Source organism: Epinephelus moara, chromosome 18 (assembly GCF_006386435.1).
Source record: "Epinephelus moara isolate mb chromosome 18, YSFRI_EMoa_1.0, whole genome shotgun sequence".
NCBI lineage: Eukaryota > Metazoa > Chordata > Actinopteri > Perciformes > Serranidae > Epinephelus > Epinephelus moara.
In genome coordinates, this window is record NC_065523.1 from 19,237,540 (window position 1) to 19,252,168 (window position 14,629).

General features: G+C 38.3%; 1 protein-coding gene across 4 annotated transcripts in view; it reads right to left on the reverse strand.

Annotated features, from left to right (window-relative positions):
- Positions 1 to 5,705: 5,705 nt before the first annotated feature.
- The window catches only part of unkl (unk like zinc finger), a 22,470-nt gene continuing 13,546 nt past the window's right edge, over positions 5,706 to 14,629 (reverse strand). For 2 of the 4 annotated variants that reach the window (XM_050069933.1, XM_050069930.1), the window contains 4 exons: positions 14,055 to 14,291; positions 13,114 to 13,301; positions 12,751 to 13,008; positions 5,706 to 12,571 (listed from right to left, as the gene is read on the reverse strand). In XM_050069933.1, coding sequence (XP_049925890.1) covers positions 12,416 to 12,571; positions 12,751 to 13,008; positions 13,114 to 13,301; positions 14,055 to 14,291 — 839 coding nt within the window. In that variant the 3' untranslated portion in view covers positions 5,706 to 12,415. The remainder of the gene's footprint in view (positions 12,572 to 12,750; positions 13,009 to 13,113; positions 13,302 to 14,054; positions 14,292 to 14,629) is intronic. The other 2 variants (XR_007571615.1, XM_050069931.1) reach the window with 2 other exon arrangements.

Genomic DNA, 14,629 nt, shown 5'->3' on the forward strand with positions numbered 1-14,629 from the left:
TATTATTTGGCCATAAAGGGCTCCTATGATTGTAAAGGTTGCTGGCCCCTGACGTAGTACATACTGAAGTACAGTCCCTTTATTATATATATAATCTGTCATCCTCATTTTTGACAGTGTCAGAGGGAGGTTGTTCAATTTAAGCAGATCACCTTCTATTCATTGTGCAACAACGGAAGGTACTGTCAACTCAACAAGGAGCCAAAAGTCTAATAGCTGTTGTCCAAATGCCATTTTCATCTTCACTGTTCTGAGGGAAATTTTGAGCTGCTAATCCTTCTGTCCCTCCCTGCACAGCTGACTTATTCCTTGTAGTGTCGCCTGTTGGGCCTCCATGTTGCTACAGCCAAGTGAAGGCAGAGGCTTCAGTGTGAGGGGGTGCAGAGGCTGCAGCTTCAGAGAAAAAGAGCTGCAGTCCTTGGACTCTTCCAGCAGGTAGACCTGCTAAATACACAGCCAGAGGTCAGACTAAAAAAAGGACTGTATGTAGAATAGAAGGGTATGATTGTATTCATGACAAGGGTCAATTATTGATAATGGTTCAAAAACACTGGTTTCTCCATTTACTTTTGTATTTTTCATCACAGTGTTGGAGCCTTTGTATGTTCTCTCTAGGCACTTTTGTTCTGCAGTTCACATACTGTGACCCTGGATCAGGGTCAGCTGGAGCTGCCCTCTCACTGTCTGCTGTTGTTACTGAGGAAAGAAAATGCAGCCCATCCCAGTGTCAGTCTGCCAGCAGGTCTGAATTTCACCTTAAAGTACATCTACAACAGCATTTATCTCCATAAATGCTACTAAAAGTAAAATTAAAGTCTGTTATCGTCAAGTTTTCCAAGAGTCTTTGGTAAGCAGTGTGTGTTCAGTTGCAGTATGCTTCTCTGATGTTTCCCTCAGTGTCTTTTTCTTTTTAGTTAGGTGTATGTGGGCAGTGCCAGATCCTTCCAGTATGATCCTGTCCCATCAGAAGTGTTCATCCAACTCTGCCATGGAGCAGGTGATGATTTTGACCTTGTCATGAGCCAAGGCCTGAGCCTCCTACACAGAGTGCTGACAGAAGGGCAGGAAGGTGGGTGAAGTTCAACTGTATTTGTAAGAGCACAGCCTGTCCCGGGTTTTGGAACTGGAGGTGGCAGTAAACAAACAAAATACACTGTCAAATACACATAGCAGCCTACACAGTTTGTTAGTGAGTGTGTGAGTGAATCATTCAATCAGAATTGAGGTGGATGCTTTGGCTTCACTGCGGAAACGCCTACCACGCAATTACCCCGCTAACCTCAGTGTCCTCATGTCACCCACACCTGAAGCAGCTTTCACACAAGCCTCCCTCTTGTTTTTGAGCATGAGATGATTCCTGGCAGATTTGTTTGAACGCTGTATAAAACATCAGATACCAAGTCTAAAATCAAATGTCTTGAGGGGCGCTCCAGTTTGAAGTTTTGAGCCAATCACAACATTTAAGTAGAAATAAGCAAATAGTCCTGTGTGTGTAGATGTCTATCCTCCACAGACCACAGCGTGCGCCCACTTCTGACGTTTCCTCAACAAAACTGCAGCACAAAAGGTTTGCGTATAAAGAGAAACAGCCTTATCTTAAAAAGTAATATTTACAACAACCATGTTGAGCTTATTTGATATTATCTTTGGCATTTGTTGACGTAGTGAGATCTGAAAATACATTTCTAACAACTACAGGGCACACAACAATTACATTTTCATACACTTTACATGCACACTGCTTTCTGGCTCAAACACAGCACATATGCCTGCAGACAGTGTAACCGATAAAGATATCTGTCTGAAAAAGTAAGTTTCCTTTCATGCATAAACATAAGCCGTGATAATTCACACCGCGTTTATTGTTGTGTGCAGCACCCCTCAGACTTTGGAGGCCCATGTGGAGTACTTGTGCTCTGGCTCCTCTCTGGCTCTCGGCCTCCAGGGGGAGAACGCTGTGAGGAGGCTGCAGGATGTGCTTGGTTAAGAGGACCCATCCATGTAGACCTGTTATGGCATGGCTCATGTATACAATGGCGTCTCTGGTCAGTGCCCCATACTGCACACTGCGTGAAAATCCCAGTAGATCAGCAGTTTCTGAAATACTCAGACCAGCCCGTCTGGCACCAACAACCATGCCATGTTCAAAGTCATCTTTCTTTCTCATTCTGATGCTCGGTTTGAACTTCAGCAGGTCGTTTTGACCATGGTTGAGTAGCTATTTGTGTCAACGAGCAGTTGTACAGGCGTACCTGAGAAAGTGTCTGGCATGTAAAGCACTTTGAATTGACTTTATAAATCAAATGTGCAAATAAACTTGTCCTGCCTTATTGTATGTTTAAAAGAATACTTCACCCATAAAAAGATCATTTGCATATCAGTTACCCACCTCGTGTTACACTGAATTCATGAAGAATTCTCGGATGCCTACACAGTGAACGAAGAATCCAAAAAGTGAAGAAAATTCTTGACAAATTAGAGTAAAAGGAAGCCATGTTCAACATCAGCAAAACTATATAAAAGCATCTGTTTACAAACTCTCACACAACTCGTACAGTATAATCAAAGTGTCACCTTCAGTGGCATCAGGATCAAATGAAGGTTTGAACTATTAGTCTGTTTTATTGTGATAAATAGACACTTATAACATGATAGACTATTGTCATAGCATTAAACTTTAAAATCAAAGCACTGAACGTGACATGGTTCAGTGGTTTGTTACAGCAACATGGGTTCCTTTAAATTACATAATCATTATTGTGACTGGCAGGCACTCTTCTGGAATAGATGTTGAAATGTGACTCAGTTCCAGGCGACCTTTGTAAAGAAACAGATGTCCTGTTTTGCTTGTTTATCTGTGCCAGGGATACACAGTGCTCTCTGGCAGACAACCTATCTGTTGATACCCTTAAATGCTCCACCTCTCAGCCGAGTGCCATCCCAGCTGGACACGCTGGAGCAGCTGCTGAGGTCAGGCTGCCATCTGGTGGCAGGGAGGATGAGCATACTGGATAATGAGCAGAGGAAATATATCACCGAGATACTGAAAGTGTCATCAGGAGGAGATGAAAAGGTGAGAAGCTTGGCTTGGAACTAAGTTGCTTTAGAGATAAATGTCCTTTAAACAGAGCAAGAAGCTGTTAATTTTTCCTGCTCTGTTGTTTCCTTTAAAAGGTGGCTCATCTTTACACAGCACCTTGTGTCATCATGGCTCTGCAAGGGGAAGAGATTGTGGCTAGGTTTAACTTGGTCCTTGAAAGGTATTGAAAAAGACAATTCAAACCTTCTGTGCATACATTTAGAATATTTCTGTGTAATTAACATTTTTTTCCCCTGTATCGTTCATTGTCAAAGCATTTACAAGGAAAGGTCAGACCTAGAAAAAGTGGGGAAAATCATTATCTACCCCACAAAATCAGAAAGAGGTCAATTTTGAATATAATTCAGCTTTTTCTTCAAGGTCTTTAATTCTTTGTAATAGCTTAACAAAAAATGTATTTAGTATCTTAATGTAAACCAACCAGGTGTAATGCTGTGTTAAATGGACAGTTCACTCCAAACTCAAAAGTATATTTTTTTACTCTTACCTGTAGTGCTATTTATCCATCTAGATTTCGGTGTGAGTTGCCAAGTGTCGGAGATATCGCATGTAGAGACGTCTGCCTTCTCTCCAATGGAACTAGTTGGCACTCAGCATGTGGTGCTCAAGGCGCCAAGGGAAAAAAAAAAAAAAAAAAAACTTTGGAAAAACTCAGCAGCAATGTCTTTTTCCAGAAATCATGACAGTTACTTAATAAACCATAGACTTTGTTGACAGCACTTTCATGTAGGAAACTATTTTCTGTTCTACCAAACTGCACCCACTAACTGCATTGCCGCAGGGAATTAAATGTGAATCTCCTGCTAGCTAACCTTGCACCACTGAGCTCCACAAAATAGAATTTTATGTGTGTGTGTGTGATTTATCCTGGCTTCATATGAGCAGAGGAAATCTCCGCTCGTCGCTAGGCTAATTTATACAATGCAAAATGCCATAGGCTGGTGCTAATAACATTAGCATGTTGTATTTGTTTGGAAAACATGTTTAGTGTAAGACAGTTGTTTGTCAGTGAACTTTGTGAGTTTTAATAGAGTCGAATATTGTAACGTTACCTTTGTTAAATGTTGCTGTTGTCCCTGGTTTCATATGAGTAGAGGAAAAGTCTGCTAGTCGCTAGGCTAATTTATACAATGTACAATGCCATAGGCTTGTGCCAAAAACATTAGCATGTCATAATTGTGAGGAAAATGTGTCCAAATAAAGACAAGTGCTTTGTTTGTGAATGCTGCGAGTTATAGTGAAGCTAATTTGTGTACTTGTGTTAGAAATAGTCATTAATGTTTGTGCCATGTTTAATGTGTGTGTGTTTAATGTGTGTGTGTTTAATGTGTGTTTTGAGTCAACTAAACTTTAAAGCACTTCACAGAAACCACACTACCAACCATTGTTTGGAGGTGTAACTGCAGAGTGACAGACACACCAAGCCTCTGGTATGAGTAAATGCACACTTCCTTCTGTGTAGTGATACAGTTGGTGCGTGTAGCTCAGTAGAAAGAAAATAGTTCCTACATGAAACTGCTCACAACACGGTCTGCGGATTATCTTGAGTAACTGGGTCATGATTTCTGGAAAGAGCCATTGCTGTTGAATTTTTTAAATGTAATTTTTGCCACTTTGAGCACCACAAGCCGAGTGACATCTAGTTCCATTATATTCAATATACCACAGACATCTCTACGGCCATTATCTCCAACACTTGGCAACTCACGCCAAAACAATCTAGACTGATAATACCACTACAGGTAAGAGGAAAAATAATGTATTGTTTTAATTTTTGGGGTTAACGGTCCCTTTAACATTTATTGTATTGTCATGACAAATTGTTTTGTGTTGTGCTCTATTCCTCAAGGCCAAAAACTTATGCTACCTATTTAACGCCTTGTCTCCTGAGAGCTGTCACATACCAAAGGTAATGACACATCAGCTGGCATTTTCCTACAACTGTTCAAAAAGATGTAATTTATAATTCCCAATAGTTCAGTAAAGACTTGTTCTAAATACTATTTTATATATATCTTTTTTTTCCATAAAAACCACCTTACCCCTCCTTTGGCGTCCACTTGACTTACAGGCACATAGTATTTTCTGAATTTTATTGTCAGTTGCATTCGAGACAAAAAGTATTCACACATTTCAGATGAAAAATTATTTTAATTCTCAAGATGATAAAAATAATTTTGTGAACTCTGTAAACCATTGCATAACTGTAGTGTAACAATTTAACAAGTGTTAACAAACTAGTAATACACTACAGAAAATATGCTGTACACAATCCTCAATGTAGAAAAGAAAAATCTAGTTTTCTAAGACTTGCACCTATTTTTGTGTTCACAACACAAAAAAATATCAATATACCAACAAAATAATTTCTACGATTATCAGTAGAGAACTTCCTACATATCCATACAGCTCATCACAAAATAAGGGACATATTGTTTAATCTATAAATAATGTCTAAACCCACGGATATTAAGTAAATCCATGAAATGCAGTTTCCTCAGATTTAACACATTCTCTATGAAATCGCCGTATTACCCTGAGAAAAATACATTTCTTTCCTTATATTTCCTCATTATGCTGACAAATAGAAACTTGAAAACTTGCATTTGTTTTAGTTCTAATAAATTTTATTGAATAGCAGTTCACAACTAGATGCTACATCATAATGAATTAACTGCGCTCCATAATATCCAGTGACCTATTCATTGAATATCTAATTTAGAACAATACATTCAATATTTCAGGGCTTCAATGTTAAAATAACATTTCTACTGAAATTTTCTACAGTATATGGAACGACTGGTTCCACATTCAGATTATTTACTTTCGACAACACTTGTTGTACTAGTATTTTACTTAATTTGAACAGCTCCATACATCATACTCATATACATGTACAAGATTGCATAAATCTTCAGGCTCCATTTTCATAATATTAAAAACAAAAAGACAACACAACAACTAACAATAATGCAAAATAGATTAAACTATTCCAATGCAGAGCATAATGATACATCTATTACAGTTCATTTACAAGATTCTTCCTATTTGGTGCTTTTCCTTACAAACAATTGAGTTTTTGGTGCCAAATGACTAATTGAGATCAAAATTGTGTATTCAATGGTTAAATATTGCTGTTTTTTTTAATGGTATGGCAAATACAGACTGAGATCGACTATTATCAGTCAATTATAACCTTTGCCTCCTTCGGTGAAACTGGTGGACCAAACGTCATTCGCCTTTTGTCCTTTCTGCTCAAGTGGCCTGAATGCAGAGGATCATTTATCACATTGTGGTCCACAACAATATTGTAAGGCACTGGAATTTTGATTCTAATTAATTAGTTATATTTTGTCATCCGACTGAGACACACAGTCTTAGAGACGTATTCTCTTGATACCAATCGACATTATTTAATTATTAAAAGGCACAGTTGTACTTGAAGGTGTAATTGGTCCGTTAGAGATAAATGTAAAGGTGGAGTCTGCGATTCTAATCCAATACACTTTTCCTCACGCTTCACTAGTCCGTTCTGTGTGCTCTTTGAAAAAAACATCCTGTATTCATACACAGCCCTGGCTCTGTAAATGCGAAACGAACAAAGCGTCTCATACTGAGCCACACAACACTACTACAGCCAATCAGCAACATGGGCATTCGTGCTCGTGGACAGGACAGGAAAAGGCCATGGGTGTTTAAAGAGAGGCAGTGGGAGCGAAAGGGACGGTAAAATTGGCACATGCTAATGTGCTTAACTCTACAGCGAATTAGATGTGGGTATTTTAAATATTTCTGCATTCAAGTGCTCGCATTAACTTATTATCGAACTTCAGATTAGGGTCTGAAATGAACACCCAAACGAAATTGCGAGCAGGGGTTAGCGTTAGCCTACCTTACTGCACTACACAGACTGTAGAGATTAACTACGAAACATAAGTTCACTGTTACATAGGTTGCATGGCACATTCATTTTATTTCGTCAAAATATTTCCAAACATCACTCTTATGTCTAGTCGCCATTCTGCCAGTAACCTGACATTGGGTGTTCATTCATTCTCTGGGGGGGCCGGAGCCTATCCCGGCTGACATTGGGCGAGAGGCAGGGTATACCATGGACAGGTTGCCAGACTATCGCAGGTTACATTCACTTACATTCACACCTATGGGAAATTTAGAGTCACCAATTCACCTAACCTAACCTGTCTTTGGACTGTGGGAGGAAGCCGGAGTACTCGGAGAAAACCAACGCTGACATGGGGAGAACTCCGCACAGACCAACACCTGCCCAAACAAATAGCACTTAGGGGCCAAACGAACTTGGGTTCAATTGAACCGAACCAAATAGGGCAGGTATGAAAGCACCCTCAAGAGTCATCAATTAACCTAACCTGTCTTTGGACTGTGGGAGGAAGCCGGAGTACAGACAGGCTGCCCCACTCTGGGTTTGAACCAGGAACCCTCTTGCTGTGAAGCGACAACGCATACCACTGCACTACTGTGCCGCCGACATCGTGTGTGCACATCGAAATTTTCCCTACATGCAGATATTCATAGATAGCAGCCTAATTATTGTGTCTTATCCAAAAATGTAAACTTTTAATATAGAACAGGGTCAATTTATATTTAGAATATTTGTGATTTTATTTTACAAAGCAAAAAATACTGACGTCCAAATCGAGTACTTGAGTACTCACGCCCATCCCTACCACAATTATAAACAATCCCCCTCCAGAATCGCTGACTCCACCTTCAACAAATCTAAAGAAATGTCAGCTGTGCTTCTCAAGTGAATGTTTCATTTCTTTTAAAAACAAAACTTGAATTGGGGCAAGTGGACCACTGGAGAGACCCAACAACATATTACTGTAACAACAACAACAACAACAACTCAATTTTAATTATGTCTGTATCTGCCATTAATGTTTGTCACAATCATCATCTGTCCCGTCATTTTTACAGAAAAAACAAAAACAAAAAACAAATTTGGACCACGGCTTTAAGAAATAGAAAACAAAGAGTCAGATAGAAAGAAAGCACCTTACAGTCACTGTAGGCCGATCATAACAGCATATAATGCATAACCATCAATTTTCCAAACTGATTGAGATTATTAAGCAAAAAAAATCAACAAACAAAAGTTTATATGGCCACTTCAGAAGCACAAATGTCATTCACCTTTGACATTCCTTCACTGTAGACAACGATTAAACTGACACTGAATCCTTGCTTAAGGTCGGCATGTGCAAGCCAGTATTGCACAAACCTGCCATAAACGTCAATGTATATTTAACACAAAATCAAATATACAAATACACATTTTGTAAGGATCTGACCCATGCATTTTTGATCATTTCTGTATCAACTCACTATAGCTAACTTTAGATAGAAAAAGATGCCATTAATTACTGTTAATGAACATTATCTATTTAAGGTACTAGGTGATTAATTTTTTTTTTTTAATGAATTTAGGTTTCTTACTGAAATAAAATGAATGATGAAATGTAGTACAAAAGAAAACAACAACAGTTCAGGTCTTTGGTAAAACTGCAAAAAATGGGCTCAAGTCCATTAATGTTGTAAGCAAAAGCCATTGGCATAGTCCTGTTGTTTACAAACTACGAGGATATACTGTATGTGACTACTGAATGAAATATTAAAGATAAAATCCATCCGAAAACAGAATTCCTGCCACCCAAAATGCTGTCTCAGTTTCACCTGGATGGCACCTGTGCTCTGACCTGCCATTAATATCTTTGAGCCAGACCCTGTTCGCAACTACAGTACAGGCTGATCGATCTGATGGAAATGATTTGAATTCTGTTCAAGGGCAAATTTTCCCTTTAGAATACATATTTGGACAGCTACTAGAACACCACTTTGGTTGGTTTTTAAATTGTCCACACTAGACATCATTAATTTAGTCGGCTTCACAGGTCAAACAAAATAGCCAAAGGACCCCTGTGAAATTAGCTGCACCGTACACTGCTACCCAGTGTATGGGTGTGAAAAGAAATCCAAAAACACATTTATCGTCCATCGATTCAACAAAAGGGACAATCTACAGCAGTACAGGTCTTTGACATCATTCTTAATGATATAAAAAAAGTACTGAAACTTTGACTCAAATGGATTTACACATCAATAAGTCAATCAAATAAAATTTAGTCAAGTTAGATGCAGAAGACAAATTATTTCTGAAATCTGAGCTGTGGATGCACAACAACATTCAAACATCTAAATGTATAACAACAAACTACATTAATACCTTTTTCCAGTAGCAGCGAAGCTTGCAGAAGTTATTTAGCCTTTACTACACTAAAAATAAGTCAATACAAATATTCTGGCAGTGTGACACAGTGCGAACTTTTTTTTTTTTTTGTCCTTTTGTTTTTTTTGTTGTAGCTGGTTAATATATCGCATAACATGCAATACCAGAAGTGTTTAGCCTGCCTTTTATGCTGTAATATAATCACGAAAACGCTAAAATACCGTAAGCTTTCTTGATAATTTTTCCTCTGAGTTGCTTAATTGTCATTTATGTGAATGTAAACAATGCATTTTTCCCATATTTATAAGTAGCAAAAAAGTGTACCTGGAGATATATGATTTTCTATTGAATTTAACGCAAGGATAAAAAGGTTTTTTAACACAGTAGAAGGTCATTTCAATTAGAGGAACCTAAGCACAAGTCCTATCCAACTTACAAGTTAACTATGGAATTCTTCATTCACTGCAGAGTTATTACAATAACACAAATTAACGTTACTCAACTGTTTAAAAAGCATTTTTATATGTTGCTATACAAATCCATAAGTCCTATGGTTGCATACTCCCAAACATTGAATTGGATAACCTAACATCAAAGACTGAAGCTGCACCAAAAGAGCACCACGACCGAGGAATGAGCGGGCGGGAGGGGAAGTTCGTTTCTATGGTTGACGTCAGGACACAGGCACTGACTTTGTTTATCCGTTTTCAATTATCATCCGCAGAAATACTCGATGGGATTGGGCCGAATACACTGGCATACTTATATATACACATATAGTCTTACACATGTCGATGCTTCTGCAAAGTTAAACAAGACACGTTATGCAGAAACCTGTGCACAAGCTTCAACTACTTGTGTTTGCTCTGACGATTCTACACATAACCTTTTTAAACTAAGGCAAGGCACTTTAGAGTTAGAGGCCGATATGTTCTAGACAAGGTCAAGAGGCTAGATTCCTACAAAAAAATTCACCATCTCAGGCTTTTAGCAAATACAATACATGCTCCTCTAATAGGCTAGGCTATAGAAATCTCTACAAAACAAAACTAACTGATTGAAGAAACAGCCTTAACATGTCGCATGTGCCTTACTGATATTACAGCTGCTGGTTATGCCTAAAATGCATTTTTAAATTTGCACTTATTTGATTGAAATTTTATAAATCTAACTATGAAAGTAGAAACTATTAAGTACTTTTCTATGAAATCTTAACAATATGTAGAACCATGCCAGGATTTTAACAATAGGAAACATGAAATATCCAAATTATGTTTCACAGTACACACAAAAGCTTCAGACATTAGCTTATATAGAAAAAACAAATTATAAATCTAAAAAAAGACACAAAAGAATACCTACAAAGCAGCTTAAAAGCAAAAAAAAAAACTATATACCCTTTAATAAAGTCCCAGGTCAACAAAGTGCTTTAATAAGAAATCAAACTTCTTCAGAGTTGGTCAAAATAATGATGTTTGACTGGTTGCATTGAAAAAATGTCAATGAAAATGTGCCTTTACTTAAAGAGGAACACAAATATGTGTCATGTTGTTTCCTTGCTTAGTGTGGTTCAGCACTAATACCTCATTGGATGTGAAACATTTTGCAAATCTAAATATTCAGTCTTACACTTAAGCCAAAGATTTTGTCATCAAATGCTCCCCACAGTGTTGAATCCACGTATGTATTAATTCCTCAGAGCACGGAGCCTTCTGGTACATCGAAGCTGATCAGCGACCTGTTTCACACGTCAGTTTCGGCAGCTCCGTGCTCTATAAAGAGAGCACCCACTTTTTTTTTTCTTGGAATCTCAGACTAATTAGGTTAAAACAAAAATATGATTTCCTAATTAAGTATCTAGTCACATTCAGGTTCTTGGATATCTAGTTTCTTGATTTGCCTCCAAAAGCTCCTGTGTGAATTCTTCAATTTATGTGTGTTCCCCTTTAATTAAAGAAAAAACAGCTTGAGTTTTGCCCATTTTATGTTTAACGTCACCGAATTTGTCAAGTGTGGATGAACTCAACATGTCCTGGCAGTGTCTTTCAAACATTTACACAGTGATTTCTTTGCATTTGAGATCCCAACCTGAAAGTGGTGTATTAATTGGTCTGTATTAATGTGTGGGACTGTTTTGAAATGTCCATTTTTGAATTCCTATATGAAGGTCAGTGGGCTGTGGGTCACCTCCTCTTGATATTAATACAAAGGACACTTCATTTATCAAACTTTTCCCACCACCAACATGACTGAACAATGATTTTAAGACTTACAGTATGAAAAGGACATGAGTTTCTTATATGTAATTTTAAAACTAGACCTTTTTAGTTAAGATCAATTCTTGTATGTCTTTAAATACAAATTTTTGTGATGTAACATTTACTAAAACTTTATTATCCTGACAAATATCCACAGTATTTTCTGAAAAGTTAGGGCTGAAATGCCTTGAAATTAAATTTTGCTCTGGGTGGTCATTAAGTGCATTTTATTAATAGATCAGACATTTATTCACAATAATTCCAAAGTGCAGTTAAGTGTTTCCGATCCATAAACAAGTACAGACTCACACATTAAAGTTTTTGCGTTAACAGCTTTTAACCAAGTTTATTGGTCCTCTTTCCAATTTTTTGTTTGGGTGAAGCACACCTGCATTTTGTGTTTAGCCAAAAATGTGTTAATGAAAGTGTAAACAAAGCGTATATATCTGGACACCAGATTTATGTCCTTTTAGACGGTCTGAATCATGACTGAAGATTTGACAAAGGGCATTGCATGAATATTGTAATCTGAGTGCATGGCTTTTCATACAGGAAGTTCTCCGTCTGAGTGAGGCAATGTGCACATAAAATGAGCAAAAGTTGTAATGATTGAATCCCCAGTGCACAATCTGATTTATAATACTATCTGCATTGTCAGTCAAACATCATTGTGTTCTAAATTAATTCAATCACTGGATGAAAACAGACATTGCTATTTAGAAAATGTAATATCTATTAGTAGTTTTTCAAAGGGCTAATTCTTTAAATAGTACCTCGAGTAATTGTACATCACCACTTCAGTATCTTTGTTCTACAGTAGGGACATTCTGTTTTACTAGGTGCACAGTTCTCACATAGTACATAATGTTGGCAAGGCTGCAGAACAATGCAACGATCATGCTTTTGGCAAACTATACATTTCTTTGACTGAAGCTGATATATTACCTGTTGGGAAAGAAAAGAACGAATATCAGCTGCAACTTAGGAGAATACAGTTCATGCAGACTTTTTCAAATAAGCATGCTTGATGACAAAACGTAGATCTAAATGATAGCCTGATAGACAAACCGCTTTGAAACTAGATGCTACAAACGAAATTCTGTGTGTGATCTAGTCTTTCTTACCCCGTCTATAAGGTCTAGGTCATTACGTAGCTGACTCTGGATGGAGTGAAGCTTTGACAAGGGGAGCTGCTCCAGCTCTCCATAGCTACGTAGAAGAGGTGTTCCAGGGGTGCGACAAAGCACATCAAAGTCCCCTTGGAGCTCTTTCAGCTTGCGCTCTGTCTCCTCCCATTTCTGTTCCGCCAGCTGACGCTCTGCCTCGGCCGTTTTTGCTTGTTCCTTCGCTTCGTGGGCGTCTTTCTGGCAAGCTTCACAAGCCTGGAACAAAGTGACGTGATTAAAAACTTATCTATAATCTATAAAAGCGAAATCACTCTGATACGCAAAGATGTGTTGCAGTTAGAGTTCATTTGTAACACTGACTTGTTTGACCTGATGCCAGGCCTCCTCCCATTGTTTGATCTTCCTCTTAGCCTCGTCCAGATCTCTAAAAAGGCGGGCCAGATCGGCGCTGCTGGTTGCGGAGGTTAGGCTGCTGAAAACTGGAGATGGACTCGGTGAAAAGCTGCCACTTACAAAGTCCCAAATGCTGCTAGCCCCTCCGTTCAAGCCTAGGTGAGTGGCGTGTTCAAATCACAAGACCAAGCATAAAAGTGGGCAGTTAGTCAGAGATGGAAAGTTTCACTTCCTTTAGAGCTGTGTGATAATTTAAACTCTTTTTATCAGTCCTAAATAGATGGAATTTTAAGCAGTGATTTGGCTTTGGTAAATCAAGAACTGCCTCTTTCTTTCTTTGTGCTAGCGGGAGACCAGCAGCTCCAGTGTTCAGAGAGGTAAAATTACTGTTATCGTCAATGGAGTCTGGCTTTGAAGAGAGCAAATGTTAGGTTTCACTTTTAGTTCAGTTTCCCGTCAGAGTGGGCTGTCTGTTCGGGATGTACTGAGCATACAACCGGATAAACAAGACTTGTTTTGCCACTGTTAACATGGACCACTTTACTTAAATTCATCAAGAATTTCCTGTTTTTGGATTCTTCATTCATCAAAAGGCATGCAAGATAACAGTTTTCTTTACAAACTCAATACAAAACAGGGTGAATAATTAATATATATATGATAATTTGGAGGTGAGGTATTACTTTGACGTCTGCATAAGGACCTAGATTAAATATTTAAGTAAAGCTGAAGAAAGTGCTCAATTCTTAAATGTGCTAAAATATGATACTGAACAGAGTAGTGGTGTCAGAAGAATCTAAAAGAATCTAGAAGCTCTTTTCCCTGACATACGAGACTCTGAGATTAAAATCTGAAGTCAAATACTTTCCAGCTCACTTGGAGCTAAACGCCTGATGTTATCAGCTTACCCAAAGAATTCTGGGAAGAGGAGGTGGGTGTTCCTAGGAGGCCATGCTCTTGCTTGGCTAACATGTTTGAAGGTTGATTCTGCTGCGATACCGTCCCAGACAGCAGGGACTGTGACAGAGACTGGGAGAGGGAGCTTAGCGGGGAGGTGGAGAGAGATGACGAGGAATTGAAAGAGGACGATCGTGCCAGGGAGCCAGGAATGTTGACTGGAGCAGATCCACCTAGCACCCTTTGACCTGTGGGGACAAAGTAGATACTTTATTGAGTAACTTCAAGGCAATTAAGATGAGACTATTTGTGATTAGCTGCTTAAACAACTGAATGTCTGTCTGTGTGTGCCATTTTTAAATCTAGTCTGTTAATCAGCCCTAAACCTAAACTAGACTATAATTCATTTGAAAGCCTCGTTCTTAGTCTTTTACATCCGACCTGGAAAACCTCACAGCCACTTTTATTTGTTATAGTGTACCGTGCTCCTGGCCCGTATTCTGAATTTGTATCTGAATTCTCAGAGTTTTTATCCAGTTTAGTTCTTAAATCAGATAAAGTTATTATTGTAGGCGATTTTAACATT